We start from the raw sequence: 26010 nt of genomic DNA, 5'->3' as shown, positions 1-26010 counted from the left end.
CTCAAAATTGTACTTAAGTACAGTACTTAAGTAAATGTACTTAGTTACTTTCCACCATGGTCCGCAGCCAAATACATAATTAATTTGGGGGTCCCCTGACATGAAAACATTTGAGAAGCGGTTTAATCTATCATAGACATGAGGAGGGGAGGGTTCAAGGTCGAAAACATTAGTAAAATCGGTATAAGATTATTATCCCCAAATGATTAGCTAGGGTTAGGGTCAGGCCCCCAGAGCCGCAGTAGAACATAGAGACACACGGCCGGAAGCGGAAAGCTTACAAATTCACGCCCACTTTTGAGACAGCGCCGCTACTCGTTAGAACGATGAACTGCAGCTACCAATGCAATCCCTATGAGAGGATATGAGAGTTAGCCTACTTTTAAAATGATCCTGCATTAACTGAAGACGATATTGATTTAAATAAAAATATGTTTCCAAATGTATGGAGTGTCTTTGTCAACATATCTTCTTGTTTTCTTAATAGTTGATGTGTTTCACATTTAATTTGCCACTTTAACGAGTTGCCCATAATGTTAACACAGCAGGGGGTAAACGGCAGACAGACAAGTTGTCGCATTTCAGTGACATCACTGTCTTTACGAGCGCCGAGCGGCGACCAGTGGCGTACCGACTGTAGAGGCAGGACAGACGGTCGCCTGTCCAACTAAGATCTCGCCTCCCCTAAAAAAAACAAATAACCCGAAAAGGTGTCATTGCGTGTTTAATGTCCTCAAAGTCACGCATCCAACAAGCTTTGAACTGAGCAGATTGCACCTTCTGTTCCAGAGATAACGACCAAAAGATCTTGAAAACGGCCACTTTTGCCAGTTTTCTGGGTATTGAAAACCTCAAGGGATGCATCCGTGACGTATATACCAAGCGACCACTTAAACTCTGGATCTCCGATGCTAGCGGTTTTGACATACTGATGGAGTATATTATAGTATATTGTGGGTAGTATATCGAGATGACAGATATGGGACATTAAAAAGGATAAATTAAACAAATGGGACACTTTATTAGAACACAAAAAAAATCGCTACAGCCTCAGTAGTTAACCAGTGAAATTACGGTATTTTACAATGCCTCTCATAGAGATTGCATTGAGAGCTGCAGTTCATCGTTCGGACCTCGAGTAGCGGCGCTGTCTCAAAAGTGGGCGTGAATTTGTAGGCCTTCCGCTTCCGGCCGTGTGTCTCTATTGAAGCGGTCGTCGCCTGGTGGTCAATCTGAGAATGCAACACTTCCGCATTAAAAAAAAAAAAAAATGTTTGTGCGCCTGCTCAGAACTCTATGGACACGCCTTTTCGACTCAATATTGATACTTCCGGCAGACAGACCCAATCAGAGTGTAGACCAATGGACCCAATGTTATACTTCCGGCAGTCTGCCGGGTGCTTCAAACGCCAGTGAGCAACTTTCATAGAAATTAATAGCTGGGGGCGGGGCAAACAATCCCCCAGAAAGTATCTTCTTTCACATTGTAATGATCTCCCAGACTCCCACCCATCTTCTTCATCATCAGTCAGACTATAGATGGGTTTCCGCGCGACGTCATCACAGAGCAGAGTGTGCAATCTGCGCATGCGGGAGGTAGAACGACCCGGAAGTGCCATTCACTCTATTGTTATTTTCGGGATTTAGATAGGCATAATGCTGCTATTATAGGCATAATAGGCATAATGCTGCTATTATATACAGACAGATCCAACTTCCGACAAATCATTTTTATTGAGTAAAGAAGATATTACAAACTGCATCATTTAATCTACTTTCATTAAACCCGGTGAAGACCATTTATTTTATCAATGTACTATGGCCAGAGATGCTGCGGGTAATAGCGCCCTCTACAGGCTCTTCCCTCCACTGCGCGCGCATCATCCTCTCATGTTTACCAACGGGAAACCCATCTATACTGTTTGCATACTGAAAATGCAAAGTCCAGGTAGCCTACAGTATGCAAATGAGTTTGCATACTGTACCTGGACACATGGCGTTTGACTGACTCTACCTTAATCTTTGAAAGACAACAAACATTTCAAGATATAAATATGAACAAAACCAGATATCTCATTAAGAGGAATGTATTTTTTAGCTTGTTCTCTGAGCCACAACTGCAGCAGTGTGATTGCACAATCATTGTGAGTTGGTGTGTGAGACTAGGGCAGTGGTTCTCAATCTGTGGGTCAGGACCCCCAGGGGGGTCCCACATTATTTTTTTTGGGTGGTCCCCAGATGACAGTGAAGTGACAATTTAAGGACTTTTAAGACCTTTTTAATTAAAAAAAAAGACGTTGGCCAAATTGTCAAATAATATAAGAAAGTCGATCTACAAGCTCACAACGCCTCGCATTGCGAGGCGTTGTGAGCTTGTAGATCTGCTATTTTCACAATATTTATCTGTGGAATCGAGTCAAACTAAATGTAATGCCTCAACTCCTACAATTTCAATTGCTTGTCAGGGTGGGGGTCCCCAGTTCAAATATGATTATTTTGGGGGGTCGTGGCCTGAAAAGGTTGAGAACCACTGACCGACTGGACATAAAACGACATACATAGGCTGCATAAAATAGGAGGAAGTATTACATGCGGAATGAAATTTGCATGCCGATGTGAGTGTTGTTTTCATGTTCTCATGTCATTTCTAATGCTGGTGTATCATAGAGACATGATTGGTTGTTCTGAATGTGCGTAGGCTAAGGATTTTTGGCAACCTCTCTCTCTGTCTCTCCGCCCAGCTCAACTTTTTCCAGGAAATAGAAACCATTGTATTAATCAGGTTTATCTTGTATCTAACACTGTGTGATACAGATCAACTACAAAGTCATCAATTACAACTCAGTGTCTACATACAAGGACCTTGGACAGACATCAGGATTAATGACAGGTGAGGAATTACAGTAAACACATGTTTGATAGTGTTACATTGTACAATAGAACTGTATGACTGTACATTATAATAGTATAAGATGATGCTGATGAACATGACCCGTAACCACAACAACAAAGACAAACAGTAAAGAACAAACAGATAAAGGATATTATTAAACGGAACCAAACTACTACTATAGCTCGCCAATGTTTAACTTGTGCAAGCACCACGCAACTTGGGAAAAAAGCAAGTCAGGAATACATGCCCACCGTGCAGTATTCCTCTACCTGATGCAGTCTCTAAGTTGTCTGACATGTTGGAGTCTCAGGCTTATGATTATTGTTATACATATGTTTTACCTTTATTTACCCACAGTATGCGACGTTTATTAAACGTGCTGTCACAGATGATCCAATCATCTTATAAAAAATTTAAGCATATGCCAAGATAACTGAGAATATATAGCTGATGATGAGCTAAATATATTTGTTTAATGTCGTAGTTTTTATTTTTAAACTTTATGATGAAAGCCGCACAGAGCTTTGTGCCTCGTCATGTATTGTTTCTATATTATAACAATGTGATCATAAAACTAAACTAAACTTGACAGCAATATGGAAAATCTTATAAATATATTTCATAGAATAACCGGTTAATAGAAATAACGAAATAACGGTTAAAAGGGGCAGATAGGAGCGTTGACGCCCGTTACTTTATTTTATTTATTTATTAATGCAGGAGCGCGAGGTAATAAATGTCACATGTGTACTGTATGCAACAGACATGATATCTCTCTGTCTTTCTAGGAAGTTAAGAGTTAAATATATATTTTAATTATTTAATATAGCAACATTAGGCTATTTCAAAATGCTTAATTATTTTATTCATCAGTGCCACTGAAACACCACCACAGAAATAAACAAACAAACAATTTGTCAATTCAAATGAGCTATGGCATGAGAAAAAATACGTTTACATTTTCCAAAGCAAGTGTCAAAACATAATACAAAAGTGTAAAGTAAAGTAGGCCTATGAGAGGATACAGTAACTGTAGGCAGCTCTAGGCAGTGTGGACGGACAGACAGGCAGTAGACCGCTGCTGCCCCTAGTGGCACAGAGTGGAAATAAGTGGAAATAACACATGTCCTGCGTGACACGCATGAGATGCCAGAAAAAAAACGACAAAGTCAATAGGCAATGACTGTATGCTGAGCACAAGTGCTCTTTTTCAGCAACACTCTGCTTCACATTGACACAGACATGCACATGTTAAAACCTGGGAGCTGCCCAGTAGCACTTCAAACAAACATCCTATTAACAAACATTAATTAAGTTAATTTAACATTTTTTGTCCTTATCAGATGTTAAAAAATATAAAATCTATATATTGTTTATAATATTGAATTAATTAACAGTTAATAAGGCACTTATAAGATGTTTATTAACCTTATTTAATAAGGCTCTATATGTGTTAATAATAGCATTGTAAACACATGTATTCTTAAATTAAAAGGTCATAATAAGCATTAATGCATAGTTAATAAGGCACTTACTAAGTCCAAGATGTTTATTAACCAAATAAGAAAAAGAGGTTGCGCATCAACAATGGGTTTTCTCAGTGGAGTGCTAGACCCAAAATCCAGTGTACACATCCAAAGTGGAAATGTGAGTACTTTGTCCTCCATTTAATTGAAACTTTGGATGTGCTACCCTTTTTGGGATTTTTTAAATTCCGAGAGAATTTTGAGATGTTTATCAACCTTATGTGTTAATAAGGCTAGTACATGTCTTAATAATAACATTGTAAGCAGTGGTAAGCATGTATATTGTTAGATTATTAGACACTTTTGGGGTGATTTTAAAGTCTACTCTGGCTTTCGTTTTTATGTTGCTTTATTCAGCATTTAGATATTTGATATTTATTTTATCAGACATGCCCCCTTCCTATACAAATCCATTGTAACTTCAAACTACATTTTAACCCTGTTAAATTAATTGAAAACACGTCCTTGGTTCTGGTGACTGATATTGTCCTGATGCGTGAGAGGGACATGTTTTCTCCGTATATATATCTCTCTTTTTTCAAAATGTAAATTATATATAAAAATAAATGAAAAAAGTAATTGAAAAAACAGGGCTCCTCACGCATTAGCAGGAAATATCATGTTTTAATTGAGTCTAACATGGTTAAAATGGAGTTACAATTGGTTTATGTTATGATAAAAATGAATATCAAATATATATATTGAATCAAGCAACTTAAATATAAGCCTTAAGTCTCTTGAAGTTGTTTATAATAGCCTTACAAACACATTTATTCAGTCTCTTTAACTTACCTATCATGTCAGTGTTCAACCTTTATTAAGCTGTGTTGTTACTTTATAACATAGTTTATCATGCATTTATTAACGGTTAACTATGCACTTATTAACAGTTTAACTTTAGGTTTTGCATCTACCAGGTCTTAAGCGGGAACAATGCCTTATTAAGGTTAACCAATCCTTTATTAAGATTTTCTGCCGTTGCAGAATTGCATATACATAGCATCACAAATAATCAAAAACGTGTTTGAACATTCATGCAGTCAGGTAATTATGAGAAAAGTGAACAGGCTATCTTTTCTGCAAAAGGAAACCTGGCCTTAGATCAAGACTGTCATACATTTATTTGATTGATTATGACAATTCAGTATCTATGACAGCCTTCCTTGGACACTTCCCCAAATAGTGTTTGGAGTTCCGTGTTTAAGGCCCATACATCTCCATAAATAACATAAAGTGCTTACCCGGTAAGCACTTATTATTATTATTATTATTATTATTATTATTACCCCTACAGTAACGGAAGGGATGTTCATGTACATTTCACCAGAGAACTAGAAAGGAGAACTAAAGTCTATTGACTTTGCTTTATTGCTTTATCAACACTGTATAATAAATGACTATAAATAAAGTCACTCCTACACAGAAAGTTTGACGAGTTTCCACTGTCAAACATCTATGCCAACGAGGACGCAAACTAACTAGCGCAGTGCTACCTACAGTATACTCATTGTCCCATGATCTATTGAATACAAATATATATATATATATATATTATTGTACCCTCCATATTTTTTGTCTCTTTTATAAATAAGAATCGAAAATGAATTGGGAAAAAAGCTCTGTGTCTGTGCAGCACAGTCTATTCACATGTGTCACAGTGTCTATTGAAATGACAACGATCACAGCCATAAAGGAAACGATAAGGAAGCTATAAAGGTATCCTTTAGCCTTAGATACACAGAAACCTTCTGTGTAGGAGTGTCATTTATTATACAGTGTTGATATGATTTACCTAATCTAACAGCCAATAAAGCAAAGTCAATAGACTTTAGTTCTCCTTTCTAGTTCACTGGTGAATTGTACATGAACATCCCTTCTGTTACTGTAGGGGTTGAAGGTATATAGTTAGTTCAAATTTAAATGACAAAATCCCAATAACATTGCTCTGGTTTAGCGTTTAGTGTTAACCACTTTCAGTGTGGCGTCCCTATTTTGGTCATGTCATTATAGGCAAACATTTAAAAAAAATACTACTACATAATACTACAGTGCTTAATTGAATTGTATGAGCCTATTGTACCTAGCTACAATCTTGCAATTATTTGGCAACATAATAGGTCATACATGTAACATACAGTACAGTTGGATTTTAAAACTATTTTGTTACATAATAAGCATCTACATGTAGCCATTATACTTGAATGTCAAATATGGTCTGAAGAATCAATAGAGGATTCTGGAAATTTGAATCTGGAAAGTATGGAATTTTGAAATGGAAAATGTGTAGAAACCCCGATTAAGTGTCACTGACGGCCGGGATTTCTGACTAAAAACATTAATAGTTGATGGGAATGGGACACGTTTTAAACATTTAAGTATTTGGGCTTGCTGTAAGGTATTAACACATTCATTGCCAGGTATTAATTAATTAATTCATCCGCCGCTGCCAGCGGTTTTAGCTTATTTCGAGTGTTTTTGACGATCCACAACCGATGGGTTGGGTTGGCCAATCAGGGAAGCCGAACTATGCCAAACACACAGAGACTTGTGTTTCTCGTAAAGTTTGAGGTTGTTCGGTTGGACGGTGCCCGAGGTATGCCCGGGACATACAGACAGACTGACCTTTGGGGTGACACCCCGAGTGGAACTAGGGCAGCCCCCCCTCCTTCAGGGGATCCCAACAGGTGACACCAACAGCACATTATGGCAGGGCCATCTGTGATGCTGAGGGAACATACAGTAGGGCTGAGGGAATATAGGGTTGAGGGAACACAGGGTCTAAATTGATATGGGGGGACATAGGGCTGAGGGAACATAGGGTTGAGGGAACTATAGGGCTGAGGGAACATAGGCATGACCCCTACATTAAGAGAGCCCATTGGCTTTCTGAATTGGGAGCACTTGTTATACTTTCTGGGGTATAGAGCAACCAATACTACTCTGGAGATGACAGGAATGGTGTCATTTTGCAACCAACACTCTGAGGAAAATGTTTGGCTTAGTTCAAGTACTGAAATATCCAACATTACATGAAATGGACCTAATATGAAAATATAATGTTTAAAGCAGCACTATGTAACTTTCCTCTTCTACCCTGGATTTGAACCTGGTTTCCTGTGCAAGTGCTGACATTTTTACCATTGAGCTAATAGAGCCTGCCTGCTTGATCGGGGCATAAATTGAATCTTGACCATCAGGTCAAAATCCGTGTCAGATCCTGTGTCTAGGTGAGACATATAAATGTCTCAAGAGCAGGGAGAAAATACAACCACTCCTATACGTTACATTGTATTAACATACTGTACCATACAGATTGGACAAAATGACATTGTATTCATTCAAAAAAGTTACAAAGTGAGGCTTTAAGATACTGTTAACATGTCTAACTTGATTACAATTGGTCCAAAGCATTTGAAACAAAGATAGATTGAATGGGATGAATCTTCATAACATGGAGCAGTGTTGCCAGATTTTGCGGGAGGAATAAGCAACCATGTCTATGAAAACAAGCCCAAAAGAAGCAACTATAGGCCACATGAGCACTTTAAACCTATACATACATCGGGTATTTGAAAATAGCCGATCTACAAGCTCACAACGCGTCGCATCGCGTCGAACTTGTAGTTCTATAATTTTCTAAAATCTTGAAAAAAAGTGACAAATGTGGAATATCTTTTAAACATATTAACACATCTGGTATGGGGGTCCCTGGCACAAAATGTTTTCAGATGGGGTGGTCCGCGGACAAATACATATTAATTTGGGGGTTCTTGACATGAAAATGTTTGAGAACCACTGGTTTAAAGGGCAAAACCACTTTGGTAGAGGTTTGGGTTGCGTAGTTACCATTCCATGATGTAACTCCAAAGGTGAACAAGAAATCAAAAATAATTGCTCCAGTGATCAGAAATTGATAATTCAAAATATGCTCCTCATTGACTTATATTGTACGGTGAAACAGCTCTCAAAGTCACTCTTTTAGCCCGTAAACAAACGCAAACAAAGTTGATTCAGACAATATAGACCATCACCAAACCCAGTATTGTTTGTTTTTTAAATAAAAATGTTAACTTCCTGTTGATTTTACTATTTGAAGATCCGGATCCGGATCCACGGATCCAGTCCGGGTTTTCTTCCTAATAAAAATGGCAAAATCAACAGGAAGTTGACATTTTTATTTAAAAAACATGCTAAAAGAGTGACTTTGAGAGCTGTTTTACCGTACAATGTAAGTCAATGAGGAGCATATTTTGAATTATCAATTTCTAATCAATGGAGCAATTATTTTTGATTTCTTGTCCACCTTTGGAGTTACATCATGGCAAGGTGACTACACAACCCAAACCAAAGTGGTTTTGCCCTTTAAACAACATTAGGAAACAAGCCCAAAAAAACGCAACCCGCAACTACCAACATTTACAAGCAACTTGACAGAAAAACAAGCCCAAAGTTGCCTATAAGCGGACATGGCAACCCTGTAGAGTCAGTGTTGACACATCTGAGCTGTCAGTCAACTCACTCTTATGACTTGATATGAGGTGGTTAATGTGCGCCCTCTAGTGACACATGATGGAATGTTGCAACAACAGAATGTTGCAAACTTTGTATCCCTGTCAGAATCTGTTGATCTGTTGAGCTGGTTGAAATACATGTAGGTCTAGATATGCACTGTAAAGTACAATAGAATATAATCTCTAGGACTCAGGTTGCAAATCAGAAAATCAATACATCCCATTTATTTGGGAACCCCATGGGGGTCCCGACTCCCGACCTCCAGTTTGGGAACCACTGTGTGTGTGTGTGTGTGTGTGTGTGTGTGTGTGTGTGTGTGTGTGTGTGTGTGTGTGTGTGTGTGTGTGTGTGTGTGTGTGTGTGTGTGTGTGTGTGTGTGTGTGTGAGATAACCTGAGCTTCATATTCATGCAGCTTCTTATACTGTACATGTACTTATGGGGTTGCATAACTGTCAGTATCAGTAATAGATATATCAGTATAGATATATATTTGGCCGTGGACCCCCCATCTGAAAATGTTTTGTGCCAGGGACCCCCCAGAAGAGAAGATTTGTGTTAAAAAAGAAAAAATTATTCAACATATTTCAACCACAAACATAGCAGATGTGCAAGCTCGCAGTGCGTCACAAGCTTGTAGATCTGTTATTTTTGAATAGCCAATGCTAACATCTAAAATGGCACAGATCCCGGTCTTAATGGGTTAAGGGAGCTACAGTGTGTGGAGCTCTTCTTGTCCTTTAATAAATGACAATATTTCCCATTTCATTTACAGCTGTGGTGATGATGTACTGTACCATCATCACCAGGTGTAATCAGCCCTCTACTCTCAGGTTTGTCTCACACTGTTCAACATTAGTATAATGTAATAATGTGGACAGCATTCTAAGATATGAAGTAGCGATTGTGAGAAACTCACTGGCAGAATAGGCAGTAAAGAAAAGCAGCTGTAAATGTTTTAATGTACGACAATCCAGCTGTCCTGTGTATGAGGATGTATCTGCAGTCAGATATATGGGGTATGTTGATTTATGCAACCATGCAGAAGATGGTGAAGAAAGGGAACTCATTGTGGACAAACCACAAATCATTTGACTAGATTTTTCCAGCCAACAGTGAACTGAGAAAAATAAATAAAGAACTGAAATCACAACTTGTGTTTCATGTGTGCCACACACATGAAACACAAGTGCTGTCATCAGTATTTTAAGTCCCATAAATATTTGCTTTACATTATTGTTTCATAATTTTGCCTTTATGAATCATAAAGTATTGACTTATCCTATCTTTGCATTGTTTGAATTAGCAGTCTATAATAGATTGTAGAAGCGATGGTAATCTTCACTGTCTAATTTGTTTAGTTTAGTTGATTTAGTGTATTTTAAACAAACAAGTATAGTACAGTACATTCCAGTAAACGAGTAGAGCATCTTAAAATGGTCCGAAAAGGTGTACCTACCCTATTTGAATACAACATCAAATAAAACATGCAAGCATTCAAATGTAGCATTTTGCAAAGAATTCTACTGCTGGGCTCTTCAATGTTTTTCAGGCCAAGGACCCCTTAGCTGAAAAAGAGATGAAGCAGGGACCCCACTACTTATTGTATAAAATTGTGTTTCTGATTAAACATTTTCATAGATTCCATAGATAGCTTCATAGACTTGTTTGCCTGCATCATCATCATTTTTTGTTTGTTTAGACATTATCTTTTCTATTGTTTGATTAATGCTAATGTGTATTTGAAGATATTTAACCACTTGAACCCTTAAGTTTACCCTTTACCCTTTAGTAAAATTGACCTTTGACTCTGTACTAGGTTTGCTTAACCCCCCCCCCCCCCCTGTTCTTATCACACAAAGATTGGCGGCCCCCCTGTAGTGACTCTGAGAACCCCCTAGGGGTCCCGGACCTCTTGTTGAAGACCCAATGGTCTACTGTATGAATGTACTGTATGAACTCTTACAGTATATGTTTATGTCCAATTGAATTTGGAAAAAAGCAAATGAGCACACTGACACCCACTAGTGGGCAGTGGGCAGATCAAAATGCTCTGATGTAGGGGTGGGGGGTTTGAATAAATGGTTTTACATCCCTGACCTTTGACATCACTGTAAAACAGGACAGACGCACCAACAGTGAGGCATTGAAGACCATGTGGAACAACCCAAGGCCTCACATGCATGCTGTCTGATTAGGTAAGCCCTTGTAGATGGAATAATAGATCATCACCTGTTTCAATTGTTCATATTTTAAGTCTGCAGTGTTTGGCCGATAAATTTATTCTTAACACTGATGACCAAAATTGTTATAGGCCTGTGCTCTTCAACGTTTTCAGGCCAAGGACCCCCTAGCTGAGAGAGAGATGAAGCAGGGACCCCCTCTATATTGTATAAAATTGTGTTTCAGATAAACTTTTGCTGCTCTTTTTTCCCTCTACACCTATAACTCTTTGCCAAAAATAGCCGATCTACAAGCTCAATCTGCTATTTTTGGCTTAAGTTCTCCTCAGAAAAGGGATGCTAGGGTTGAAGTGGTTAATGTAAAAAAAATTATAATCATGTCTGGCTTGCTACGGGAGACAAAAATGTATTAAAGTTAATTTGGAGCTTTTCTAGTAGGCTACAAAGCATTCCAAATGGAGGAAACGACAGCAGAGAGACAGCGAGAGCTGATGGAGGCAGCAACGCAGAGCGACACTTTGCAGAGCGGGATTCAGACTACCAGCAGCACGCCAGCAGGTGAAACATTATGTGTGTGTGTGTGTGGTGTTCAGGTTATAGCAGTGGTGTGTGTGTGTGTGTGTGTGTGTCAAGTCCCCCTTGTCAAAGGTCTACATTTTAAATATTTTTCAAAAGGTTTCAAAAATAGCAGATCCACAAGCTCTTCTACAGCATATCTACAAGCTCTACAACGCGTCTACAAGCTGTGGGTTTGTAGATGCTATTCATCGTACGAGAAGAATATAAGGTTCATGTGCGTGTGTGTGTTTTGTAAAAATGTGCTTGTAACGAATGGTTTGTGGTTTGTGCTTGTAGGCTACTTGTAGGCCTACTTGTTTGTTTTCAATTAACATTTGTGAACAGAAAAAGTGAAATGCAAACCTGTGAGTATGTGCAACACTGCTTCTCAGGGGCGCAGAGGACAATTTTGAACTGGGGGGGGAACAAATTAGAGTGCCCCCCCCCCCCCCTCCACCCGTAGCATTCCCAGCTGGGCAATAAGGTCTAAGCCAACTAATGAGTTGATGGGATGGTAATCGTTATTAACTCAACGTAAAACTAAAGAAAAAGCATGAAATACATAATCAATAATCATAAACAAACGCATGTCCTACATGGTGCAAACATACCTATCAGCAATGTTACAGCATGGCAGTTTACTCTCTTATGTGGGCTTGAAAATTACCATGAAAAGGCATCGTTTTATATGGTAAATTGTTACTGATTATACACACGCAGACACTGCCATTATAGTTGTCATTGACAATTAATCATCGGATTCGTCTTACCATTGATGATTGATGACAACGTAGGCTATTCAGCTTCATGATATGGACTCAACTGTTGACTCTTTGTTTTCGATAGTTTGTGAAAGGTTCCCTATGAAAGACACATCTAGTTTGATGTCCTCCATCATCCGATCCACTACAGCTCTCTGTTTACATCTGAAAGCATTTCACGTTCATAGACGCATTCCCGCCTGCTGGTCATTTTGCAGTGAATGAGAACATTGCAGTGAATGAGAGCCGGCTGGACCAGCTCATGAAGAAACACTATTTCTGAACGATTGTCATATAACCTTTGTCATATAATCGTTTCAGGAATATAAAAGAAGATATCACAGGTTGTTTTGTAATAACTGTTTTTTTTTTATGTGCACAGTACGTAATTTTATTGAGGCATTTAAACAGCGGAAGGTATCGTTTCAGACTCGGTAGTATCGCAAGATTTGGTTGTCACACTGGCAATGATGGACAGTCTTGCGATACTTTGGCACGTTCATAAACGTACTTTGTGCTCTTTCGATACCTCTATAAAATTATACAGTGTACACATCGAAAGCAACACAGCAGAAAACAATGTATGATATGTCTTCTTTTATTTTCTTGGACAGAGCATTTTATAAAGGTCTCAGTCTTTAAGAAATAGTGATTATTTATAAGCTGGTCCGCCTGGCTCTCGTTGACTACAAAGCATTCCACCGATCTCCCGGCTGCAGTTTGCCACGCAGTGCGACGAATCTGCCTGCTGGAATTGCTGGATAGAGAAAATGGCGTCTGTGTCCTTTCCTTAATTTACCCTCCTTGGCTCAGACAGCTGTTTTAGGACCCCGTGCTACGCAGCAAAGAAAGTAGCAGATCTGCAAGCCCACAACACAACAGTGCAAAGCGATGTGAGCTTGTAGATGAGTTACTTTTGGTGTGGAAATAACAGCAGTGTTGCTACCTAAGACAGATATCTGTGATTCTGCTCATCATTGGAAGTTTAAATTTTTTCCCAGATCCGGGGGAAGGCTCCAGTGATCGGACGGAGGCCGCGGCGAGGCCGCTCCGTGCACCATCACCGGCCTTGAGTTGGGCTGGTCAGATGGAGACGGTCGACCCGCTCTACGACGTGGACCTGGTGGACCCTCTCGTGGATGAGGCCTACGACAGGGCCTCCCTGCCCCCCCGTCCCCATGGAACTGGTATGTCACAACCCCCCCAATCCTCCCCCCTCTTGCGCCCCTGCTGCTACAACACACCATTTGCTCGAATATGGATTTTGTGGCATGAATTGTACTCTTACCGTTGAGCCCTAACTCTTGTGTTAAGCCCTAACCCTAGCGAATAAAAATGTAAATTGATATTTAAATCTAATGAAATCTAGAGATAATATCTGTAACAATATATGTCAATTATAGCGTATATCTATTAAACAAATGAAGCCAACAAGCTGATACTGGTTTAGTCACATTTGTGATCTTTATGAATATTATACTTATTTTTCCAACCAGGAAAGAACAGCGACTCGATAAAACTGAGAATTGTTCTGATCGGGGGAAGAAAAGGAGCACGCTGCAGAAAGAGTTCAGTAGGAAACATCATCCTGGGAAGAGATGTTTTTGACACATACACACAAACAAAAAAGAGTGTCATGAGACAAGCGGTAGTGTCTGGTAGACAGGTCACTGTGGTCAACACTCCAGGATGGAGATTTACATGTCCCCTAGATCTGACCCCAAAACTGACTCAGTTAGAAATCCAACAGAGTTTGAATCTGTGTCCCCATGTCTTTGTCCTAGTGATGAGATTAGACCGCCCCCCATTTGAAGGAACAGGGATGTCAGCAGAGGAGCATTTGAGATGTCTCCTCGGTGATCGAGTGTGGACACACACTATTATGGTGTTCACTGTAACGAATAACAATAAGTCACTTCTGCAGATGGCTGATGTCATTAGATCTGACCATCAATTAAGTTATCTTACCGATAAATGTGAAGGTCGCTTCCATGTTCTTAACATTGCTGACAGAGGAGATAGAAGTCAGGTCACACAGCTGCTAGAGAAGATAGAGCAGATGGTGACTAATAATGGTTGTCACTATGAGACAGAAAAACATGTCTCAGAGGAACTGAAGGAGATGGAGAGAACTATCAGAAGAAGAGCAGAACAAAGGAGGGCAGACGCTCAGAAACAAACAACTGGACGTCCAAAACATATGGGTATGTTTTGTTTTACTTTGTTAAAGTGACTCTTTGCTAATCTATTGCATTGTTCTGATGTGAGGAGATCATATTGGCATATTTTTTTAAATACACCAACGCTGGTGTCCCTAAAAAAAAGAAAAACCTTCCAGAAAATACCGACAATAACTGATTTAAGTGTTGCATGACGACGCGTTGTGAGCTTGTAGATATTTTTGCTATTTGTCATATGATGGAGTATATAGGGCTTAACCACATCCCTATCGTGGGGCAAACATTAGGCATAAATAGCTGATATCTAGTGCCGAGCGAAAAAAGGAGGAGGTCTATAATCCCCTAGGGGACTCCAGTCAACTAAGTATAGGGTTGAAGTGGTTAAGTGCAATATTTAAAACCAAAACTTTATCTTATAACAAACTGTGAAAATAGCAGATCTATAAGCTCACAACGTGTTGCCTGTAGATCGGCTTTTGGGGATTTTTTTTAAGAAACTAAAAATGTGGTTAAACAAAAAGGTGTCAAACTAAAAGTAAACCATTTTTTCCCTGACAGGACTGACTGACCTCAGGATTCTGTTGCTGGGAAGGGAGTGGTCTGGGAAGAGTTCAGCAGGAAACCTCATTCTGGGAGGAAGTGTTTTTAAAGTTAGTCAGGGAGGTCATAGGTCAGTGCAGTGTGAGGTAAGACATCGTGCAGTAGCAGGGAGACATCTGACAGTGGTGGAGTCACCAGGCTGGCTCTACAACAGTCCACTGCAGGACACCTCAGAGATGGACAAACTGGAGATCCAGAACAGTGTGTCACATTGTCTTCCTGGACCACATTCTGTTCTTCTGATGGTTTCTCTTGATAAAGCATTTACCAAAGCACAGAGAGTAGCGGTAGAGGAACACATGGAACTTTTGTCACAGAGCGTGTGGAGTCACACTACAGTACTGTTCACCAAGGGAGACAAACTTGGAGACACAAGCATTGAGCAGCACATTGAGGCCGAAGGGGAAGACCTCCGCTGGCTTGTTGACAAATGTGGGAACAGATATCACGTCTTCAACACTATGAAGAGAGATGACACTCAGGTCACAGAGCTGCTGGAGAAGATAGAGGAGATGGTGGCAGGAAACAGAGGTGGACACTATGAAGTTGATGGAGATCTTTCAGAGAAGGTGTCAGAGAGGAAGAGGATCGTAGAGGAACATGTCCAGACATTCATGACCAGGACCCACATACAAAGAACAGCTCTGAAAGCTCTGTTTGAAGGTAATGTTTATATATAAATCCCCTTATGAAACTGACTGGTAAATTATGAAACAAAAACTTCACGGGCGCTCGGGTGGAGCAGTGACAAAGTAGCTGGCATAATGACTATATTGGGGAGAAAAAGGATAACGTCACCCTTTTTCAACCTATCGTCATTGTTGTGAGAAGTACAGTACAAGCTCACAACACGTCGCTATGTAGTGCCATGTGAACTTGTAGATCAGATTATGTTCTCTATTTTCCTATATATAAGTCTGTCTGTGGTTATATTGAACCAATGAATAATATTACCAAGAGCCTATTACTAAATGATAACTACATTGGAGCCATTGGAACACAGGTTCTTTTTTCCATTTCCTGAAAAGTAACAGTTTTGGATATACAAGGTTTCTACCCGACAGTGACAATATGAAGGCTGCTGTAAAACTCAATCTCTGAATCCAGGTGCTAAATATTTAAATCGTGTTTAACTGAACTAATGTAGAGATTGTGTCTGTCAGGAAAACATCAGAGTCTACCAGATGTGAGGGTGTTGTTGGCTGGTGGAGAGGAGCTTCAGAGGAGCAGAGCTGGAAATTACATACTGCAGAAGACTGTGAAGACTGTGTTTCCCGAAACTCCATTCAAGGTGAGTATGAATGTGATGTTCTAATAAATGGCCTCAACGTAAACCATAAAGATATCAAATAGAAAAAATTCTGATGATAATGTGAAAGTATCTGCTGTCATTAATGTTGTTTTACCACGTTCATTCACCCTGGTGTCACAACATAACCCGTTTTGCAAATACCTGCATCTTTGATATACCCGGGCGCATTGTGAGCATGCGCAAAGCATTCTGGGTTATAAAAGGTCCTCCCCCACGTATACTTGCTTTGAGAGTCTCTGCACTAGTGCAATTCTCCGTGATGTCCAATTTGAAAAATCGTTTTGGATTATATAAGATGGGTGGAACAGATCGATGCGCTGTTTACAAGTGCAACAATGATCGGCGACATCAAGCCAAGTAAGTGTAAATATATATTTCTGTAGAATTCTTGCTATAGATGCTCTTATCTTTAGTTAAGTTTTACTGCCATCACTGCTCACTCTGAGTCTGAATGGATCAATACAGTATGTGTATGTCCCTTACTTTTTATTTTGATTCCGTTTGCATATATTATTGTTTTTATATGTATAAATATCACAGATTGATTATTGGACCAGTAAGGAAGCTTGTTGTGAAAAAAAAAAAGCAGCTGGTCTCCAAGTCTAAATTAACCACTTACTAAACCCTCAGTCAACTGCAGTGGTGTAAAGTAACTAAGTACATTTACTCAAGTATCGTACTTAAGTACAATTTGAGGTATTTTTTTCTTTACTGGAGTATTTCCAAATTTCACTACTTTCTACTCCATTACATGTCAAAGGCAAATATTGTGCTCTTTACTCCACTACAATTATTTGAAAACTTTAGTTACTAGTTACTTTGCAGATATAAATTAACATATTATAAATCAAAGATTAACCACTTTACCATTAACCACCTATTTTATACCTAGGCTATTTGAAAATAGCAGATCTACAAGAGAACATTTTAGTACTTATAACTTAAGTAAAATATCTGAGTACTTCTTCCACCACTGGTCAACTGGACCTGAGTTGTCTTTGCGCTGCTTTTTTCTGACAGTAATAGGCCTATATACTAAATTGAATTGTTTATTTAGAATAAGGCCATTTAAAAAATAATATAACAAATGAAAGCAAATAATTCAGAATAACAGTAAAATAAAATAAAAATGCATATTCAAAAAGGAGTGAGAAGCAGCATAACTTAATTGCTCCCATCCCTTCTCCATGGATAATAAATATCACAACAAGCTTCCTTGCTGGTCCATTTCTACCAATAATAAATACTTATCAATCTGTGATATTTTATTTATACATATAACAACAATAATATATGCAAACGGAATCAAAATAAAAACCCATCCAGACTCAGAGTGAGCAGTGATGGCAGTAAAACTTAACTAAAGATAAGAGCATCTATAGCAAGAATTCTACAGATATATATATATATATATATTTACACTTACTTGGCTTGATGTCGCCGATCATTGTTTCACTTGTAAACAGCGCATCGATCTGTCCTATCCATCTTTATAATCCAAAACGATTTTTCTAATTGGCCATCACGGAGAATTGCACTAGTGCAGAGACTCTCAAAGCAAAGATATGCAGGGGAGGACCTTTCATAAGCCAGAATGCTTTGCGCATACCCACAATGTAGTCGGGTACTTCAGAGATGGTGGTATCTGCGAAACGGGTTATTGTTCACAATTTTTCACAATCCCCCCTTTTTTTCTTGAAATAGCATATCTACAAGGTCACAAACTGTCACATAGTGACGTGTTGTGAGCTTGCCCTTCTATTCTTGAATAGCCAAAGTATTACATACTATATAAGTGTTTAAGAGATCATGTGACCATTTAACTGTCAATGATCAATACACACACAATGTTCCCTCTCAAATTAAAAAAGAGTCATAGAGCACCGAAGTCCTGACGTCACTGCCATTACAGGGCGCTTTCCGCAGGTTCATGGCTTTACTTTTTGTATTGATATCCTCATTGGGGAATCTTAGATCGCTTCATATAAGAACTGTGTTCCAAAAATAAACACACCACCCTGGCGTTTTTACTCATATGGATATGAAGCATCGACTGAAGGTGTAAATGTACACATTTACCCAAAGAGTAACACAATATAAACACTAGAAACGAGTCAAACAACCCAAAGACTACATTTCCCATGAACACGGCTGCTGTGGGGACAGTGATTTCAGACCCGGAAGTAGTAGTTCTTAAGACTTTTAAGGCAGAATTAATTCAATTTGAAAAAGGGTGGCATTTCTTCCTTGGCCTAGTGGGAATGTGTTTGTGAAATTTCACGGAAATCGCAAGCTGCGTTCATGATTTGAGGCATTTTGTTCAAAACGGACCAATCCTGCAAATTTTGGAAGCGAACCTTAGCCAATGAGGATGGAATATGGGAAATCGGACAGATCCGTGTTGATCACATGACTATAGAGATACTGTGTACCGATTTGCATGACGTTTGGATAAAATCTGTAGGAGTAATGTAAAAAAAAAAGTTTTGCACAAATCGGCCTCCAGGTGGCGCTATAACAGGCCCATGTGAAAAGAGGTTCTGAATTGGCATCCAGGGAGTGTGTGTGCACAGTTTCGCAGTGACCGGGCCAACGGTGCCGGAGATTAGCTGCTAACACACAGACAGGACGGACACACACACACACGGACGGACGGAGGGTAAAACATACTCTCTCGCCATGCCTTTCGGCCTGGCGGAGACAATGAATATCATAAACAATGCAGAGCCACCCCCCTGACAAAACGCCAGGGTGGTGTGTTTATGTTTGGAACACAGTTCTTATGACGTGATCTAAGATTCCCAAATGGGGATTTCAACACAAAAAATAAAGCCACGAACCCGTGGAACAGCGCCCTCTAGTGGCAGTGATGTCAGACTTCGGTGCTCTATTACAGTCATTTCAAAAGATAAGAATACTTTATTGTAGCTTCATTACATTTGCATGAAACAAACTTAGATTTGTCTATGCTGGTTGTGATTGTTAACTATCTTCAGATATATTTAGGTTATTCCATAATATTCCATTACTGTTGTATTACTTATTTGTTTATTTATTTATTGTGTAGTGTTCCTGTGACACTGTTAGACAAAGTCAAGGAGATAAAGTCAGTGAGTTAGGGCAGGTACACACTGTAGGACTTTTACAGTGGTCGGGGACGGGGAGTCATCTTAAGCATTTCACACTATGAGTCTCTGTCTTGAAATCGGCTGTCATATATCGTTGTGGTTTTCACACTATACGATTGCCGACAAGGGATCACGCACTGCGTTCACTAGGATGCTATCAAGAGCCGATACATACATTTGTTTTAATTCCATTTCATTTTAACCGACGTCTCACAAAAACGTGCAAGGCTCCCGTGATGTATGCACGAGACCGAGAAAGGACGCTATTGATTGACATTAAATAATTATCTATTTCTCTGTATGTCTCTCTCTCTCTCTCAATTAAAAAAACAAGTCAACCAGCTTAAAAGTGCGCAATGCAACTCAGAAACAGTGTTGCCATGTCCGCTTATTATAGGCGACTTTGAGTTGCTTGTAAAGATTGGTAGTTGCGGATTGTGTTTTTTTGGGGCTTATTTCTAAACTGTAGTTGCTTATTTGGCCTTGTTTCCTAATGTTGTTTAAACCAGTGGTTTAAACAACACATAATATGTATTTGTCCGCAGACCCCCCACCCCCCCTTCTGAAAATGTGTTGTGTGGATTTGTTGCCAAATATGTTGTGTGGATTTGAAAAATATTCCACAATTTCCAAGATTTTTCTTTGAAAATAGCTGCGATGCGTTGTGAGCTTGTAGATTGGCTATCAAATATCCAATGTATTTGTATATAGGTTTAAAGTGCTCATGTGGCATAGTCGCTTTTGTTGGGCTTGTTTTCATAGACCTGGTTGCTTATTTCTCTCACAAAATCTGGCAACACTGTTAAGAGACACACACGCACGTGCACACGCGCACACACTCTCTCTCTCTCTCTCTCTCTCTCTCTCTCTCTCTCTCTCTCTCTCTCTCTCTCTCTCTCTCTCTCTCTCTCTCTCTCACACACAGCCAAATATCAAACCTGCTAGATATCTAGAAACACTCGGGAAGGCATCGCCGAGCGCTATTATCGCGGGCAGATCCTCTCCCAGAGCCTTTCACACACACACAGAACAAAACCTTGGCGATCACAGCCCGATCTGCATCAGATCGGGAGTTTGGTCGGCGAGTGCCAAAAAAGGTCTCTGTCAGCATAATGGGAGCAAATATCCCACAGTGTGTACTAGCCCTTGATTCTGTCAAGGTTCAGAGGGAACTCTTCACAGCATAGAATGAAGGGTTTGATTACTATGACTGACATACAGTATAAACCTCATATTCCAGGAGTTTAAAACACAGACTAAACTGACAGAATGTGTCAGACAACAGAGACGAGTTGCTGAAAGAAATGTGAGTGTGGTGATCTGTCCAGACTGGTCGACTACACCTCCATCACAGAAGATGAAAGACGTCCTTCTACACGGTGTGACTCTGTGTTCTCCTGGACCCCACGCTGTCCTGTTGCCTGTTCCTGTCAGGTCCAGTTTCTCTGAAGATGACAGGAGATCAGTGGAGGAACACATGGAGCTGCTGGGGGACAGAGTCTGGAGACACGCTCTGGTTCTGTTCACATGGGGATACTGGCTGGGAGGGAAACATGTTGAGGAGTACATAGTGTCTGAAGGAGAACCTCTGATGTGGCTCCTGGAGAAATGTGGCTACAGATACCATGTTCTAGACTTCGAGTTGAACATTTCAGAGATAAAAGAGTTGATGGAGAAAATAGAAGACATGGTGACGAGGAACAGAGGACACTATGAACCTTTAGAGATGACACCGTTCAAAAGTCTGAAAGAAAAATTGACAGACGAAGAACGGAACAGCCTGGAAGAAGAAATGAAGCAGAGAGAGGAGGAGCTGATAGACAGGATGTTGAAGTTTGTGGTGAAGGAGCTAGAAGAACCAACCCTGCCAGCTGCCAGGAGGAGAAGGGACAGCCTACTACACCTTCCTCCAAGTAGTGAGTATCTTTATAATTGATCTGCAACAACAGTGGTTTGGAAGTCCCCAGGACTTTTTTTTGTTATCATTTCAGCCCACACAGTGTTTTACTGAGCTGTTTACATTCAACCAACTTGGAAATGTTTTTGGCCACAAACTACCATCTGACAATATTGTGTGCCAGGGACCCCCATATGAAAATATTAGTGTTAAAAATGTTACAATATACAATATTTTAAAACAAAATAGCAGATCTACAAGCTCACAAGCGCCCGTTGTGAGCTTGTAGATCAGCTATTTTGTCTTTTGTTTTGTTCTTTATTTACTCAGGGTAGCTGAGCACAAATGCTCATTTCCATCAACGCCCTGCACATACTGTAGACACACACACATTAAAACCTGGGAGCTGACCAGTAAAACAGTACAACTTATAATGTTGGTCACTGAGCAGCTCCACTGGAGCAGTATGGGGTTCAGTGCCTTGCTCAAGGGCACTTGAGCTAGTGGTGAGTGGTGGCCATTCACTTCCCCACCCAGATTTTTCCTGTCGGTCCGGGGAATCGAACGGGGAACCGAACCGGGAACCTTTCGGCGACAAGTGTGCTCCTCTAACTCTTAGGCCACCGCTGCCCCTAACGTTATTATGAGCATTAGTGAGGACCAATTTCATGAAGATAGGTTGAAAATGGGTGAAGTGGTCCTTTAAGATTCCTCTTTAGGCAATAGAGTATGTGAACTGAGAAAAAAAAAATATATATATAATCAGTTGCAGTTTTTTCTTCTTTCTTCTATTATTATCATTGTAAATGTCTTGTTCTCTGTTGTCTTCTGTTCCAGTGAGTGGTGGAACGCCATCTGAAACAGGAAGCAGTTCATACCACCGTTCACCTGCCAAGGTTTCTGAATGGCTGAAGGAACAGCGTGGATCAATACCGTCCTCTTCGGGATATGACACCATGAGTGAAGCTCCCAGTCTGGCAGGCTCTGATGTGAGAGATGAAGATGTTTCATAGATGAAACTTTAGTTTGACATCAATCGCACACCTTTACATTTTTATTTATTTCATTAAAGCTGTAACCTTTATTTTCTACCGTGGATTTGAACCCGGTTTCCTGTGCAAATGCTGACATTTTTACCATTGAGCTAATAGAGCTTTAATGCTTGCTCAGGGGATCCATTTAATCTTGACCATCAGGTCAAAATTTGTGTCAGATCCTGTGTCTAGGTGAGACATGACCTTTGACACAATCTAAATGTCTAGAATAGAAGAGCAGGGAGACAAAATACAACCCCCCCATTGTGTAAGTTATATTGTATTAACATATTCTACCATACAGATTGGACAAAGTTACATTTTATTCATAAAATAAATAAATTACATGCCACTTTGCCGCTTTAAGGGAAACAGTTGTAGTAATTATTTAAGTAGGTTGGAGCTTGAAATAACTGTCTCTTAGAAGCTGTCCATAGACAAAAGAAGAGAGGAGACACAATTAGAGAAAAATAAAATAAATAGAACATACAGCAAATAACTATCATTGCAACAAAATAATTTACCCAAAACAAAGACTACGAATCATGTCAGACAAATCACATCTGACATATGTCTCATAACATCACATTAACCACCATTGTAAAAACAGTAGGCCTAATATCTGTTCTCTTTTCCAGAAACAAGAGCTACCGATGGGACAGTGGAGGGGACAGCAGACCCGGACGGGCACCTGCTCTCGATGTGGACGACGGGGACATGTTGAACGTAACTGCCGAGCCTCAGTTCCCGCTGTCCCTCAGCACCAGGACAACTGGCGCGAACGTGCACAACCTCGGTTCCCCAATCATTAAACTACGTACAGAGTAGCGACACGGTGAGCCAACTGCCGCCAAGCCTTCCTAACCCTCCCACTGACCACCTACTGAAGTTGAAGAGCTATAGGCTACGTGAACTGTGACCTGAATGGCGTTCGGTGCCAAGCCCTCATTAACCTCATTCCCGGACTTTTCCGTCATATGACAAGGAGTAAAGCCTGGTAAAGAACTTCAGCTGAAATTGCCTATAGGGCGGGACTTCCGTTGTATGTATTCCCCCAGGAAGCTGTCTTTTTCGTCCAATCATGACACAGTGTTCATGCCCATGGAATGTAAACAGATCTGCACAGCCTCAAAGTACGTTTCTTGGACGGTATTTACTGCATTTCTGCTTAGACACTTTGAGTAGTAGTTCTTGTCCAACGTAAGCCCTCATCAACACGGGACACTCTATCACAGTTCCAACCCGGGACCCATGCCCCCAAATCACAAAGGCTTGGATATGTTGATCCACAGATCAAGCCAAGAGATGGCTGCAGCAGGCATGATTGAACCATGGTCATAAGGTAGTCTTCCATTGACTGCAACTCGCCAGCATAGAATAGAACCAGGTAGATGCCGGAGACCTCCGCCCCCCCCCCCTCCCCATCATAATGACCTTCACACTGGGACCCCCAAACCTCCGAGACCACCGGGGCCTCCAGGGCTGGATAAGCGAAGGAGACATGTGCCTCAGCACCTCCAGGACATTTTTAGGTGTGTGGGGTACTGGGGACAGTGAAACCCCTCAGGTGGGGGCCTTGTAGAGTCCCAGGGTGTGCCAATGTGATGAAGACAGACTTCCCAGCATGCTTCAGGGTATACACTACAGTTATTGTCTATTGCAAGACCCCCAGGCCTTTTTGAAGCAAAGATCTCCAGCTTGGGTCCACTACATGAACTAACGAAAAGGGCTCGACCAATGTAGCCTGGCGTAGACAGACTATATCACTGCGTGGATATGAGTCTGGTGCTTCTATGAGGAAGTTTTTTTTCCAAGGGGGCGGGATCAAAACAATGACTCTCAACGCAATTGGTTAGACCTACAAACCAACTACCAATTACAGTCTCCCATATTCGAATACTGGGCCCTGATTGGTTACCCACGTCTTCTGGAGCAGGAAATGGATTCTCTATGGAGCGGTGCCAGACCCAAATCCCAGAGTGCAATTTATTTTTGCACTCGCAGATTCGTCTGGTCCCAGGCTACGACCAATGGGCTCGACTCACGGGCTTGCACATGGAGGTAGTTTTTGACACGGACGCATAAAGCAGTGTTTCTCAACCTTTTCAGGCCGTGACCCCCCAAAATTATCAAATTTGAACTGGGGACCCCCCAACCCTGACAAGCACTTGGAATTGTAAGAGTTGAGGCATTACATTTAGTTTGACTCGGTTCCACAGATAAATATTGTGAAAATAGCCAATCTACAAGCTCTCAACTCGTTCTCAAAAGGCGTTGTGAGCTTGTAGATTGTCTATTTTCAAATTTTTTGCCTCTTTCTTATATTATTTGACAATTTGACCAGTTTTTATAGTGTAGTTTATTGATTACCTTTGATGCAGTATATGTATATAGTATATAGTCTTTTTTTTTTTGTATAGGTATAAAAAAGGTTAAAAGTCCTTAAATTGTCACTTCACTGTCATCTGGGGACCCCCCCAAAAATCGTGTGGGGACCCCCACAGGTTGAGAGCCACTGGCATAAAGCGGAGTTGAGACATTACATTTAGTTTGACTCGGTTCCACAGATAAATAGTGTGAAAATAGACGATCTACAAGCTCACAACGCCTCGCAAAGCGATTTTCAATTTCTTTTTTTGACATATCAACATATCAATGTTCGACCAGTTTTGATAGCGTAGTTTGATGATTAATAGAGGTATTAAAGAACAACTTTGGTTTTTTACAACCACGGTTTATGTTATGTAATTAAAGTACATAAAAGATGAGTGTTGACACTGTTTAAAAAGGTCTTAAAAGGCCTTAAATTGTCATATCACTTTAGAAATGTGAAGATACTTATACTGTATGTTGGTTTGTTTACTGTTGAGTGAGAAAACTATGTTGAACATTAAGCTAATCATCTGGGGACCCCCCAAAATAATTTGGGGACCCCCCTGGGGGTCCTGACACCCAGGTTGAGAACCACTGGCATAAAGGACAATACTGAGCATGCTGTTATGACCTCAGTGACTCAGCGAATACCCGGAAGTAGGGTGTCCCTATAGAGACGTATGCGCTGGGTGAGCAACTTTCATTGAAACGAGTGGGCGGGGATTTTCTGTCCTTTCCTCCAGATATTATATAGCTTTATGGTTTATTGTTGTGTTGTTGCATTGCTATTTGAGTTAGGCAATAATGTATGAGTTTATCGTTGTTTCATGTTCCATTTTGCCATTTATTTTGTACCATTTATGTGTAATATTGGTTACAAACCATGGATGTTAGGGGTGGTGACAGTACTGTAGGTATGCTCAGCCTTTCGGTTGGAAGAGACTCTTTTTGGAACCACTTTCATTTGAAAAGCCAGTCCTGTAATGAAGAGGTGTAGTATAGGACATTGGTTGGCATTAGCTTTTAATTAAGAAATGATATGTGCCGTTATTACA

The 26010-nt window shown here is 40.2% G+C and overlaps 1 protein-coding gene across 1 annotated transcript in view; it reads left to right on the top strand.

Moving 5' to 3' along the window:
* LOC308105286 (GTPase IMAP family member 8-like) overlaps positions 1-25996 on the top strand; it is a 26533-nt gene extending 537 nt beyond the window's left edge. Inside the window, exons 2-12 of the mRNA XM_080455934.1 lie at positions 2815-2890; positions 9705-9762; positions 11052-11127; positions 11548-11670; positions 13433-13618; positions 13928-14635; positions 15170-15874; positions 16375-16502; positions 20892-21567; positions 22386-22537; positions 23221-25996. Of these exons, the coding sequence (XP_080312060.1) occupies positions 11568-11670; positions 13433-13618; positions 13928-14635; positions 15170-15874; positions 16375-16502; positions 20892-21567; positions 22386-22537; positions 23221-23394 (2832 nt within the window). The 5' untranslated portion in view covers positions 2815-2890; positions 9705-9762; positions 11052-11127; positions 11548-11567 and the 3' untranslated portion in view covers positions 23395-25996. The remainder of the gene's footprint in view (positions 1-2814; positions 2891-9704; positions 9763-11051; positions 11128-11547; positions 11671-13432; positions 13619-13927; positions 14636-15169; positions 15875-16374; positions 16503-20891; positions 21568-22385; positions 22538-23220) is intronic.
* The last annotated feature ends 14 nt before the right edge of the window (positions 25997-26010 follow it).

Source organism: Gymnoscopelus braueri (assembly GCF_963280865.1).
Source record: "Gymnoscopelus braueri genome assembly, chromosome: 17".
Classification (NCBI taxonomy): domain Eukaryota; kingdom Metazoa; phylum Chordata; class Actinopteri; order Myctophiformes; family Myctophidae; genus Gymnoscopelus; species Gymnoscopelus braueri.
Note: the sequence above shows the minus strand (reverse complement) of the source record. Positions and strands in the feature narration are given on the sequence as shown.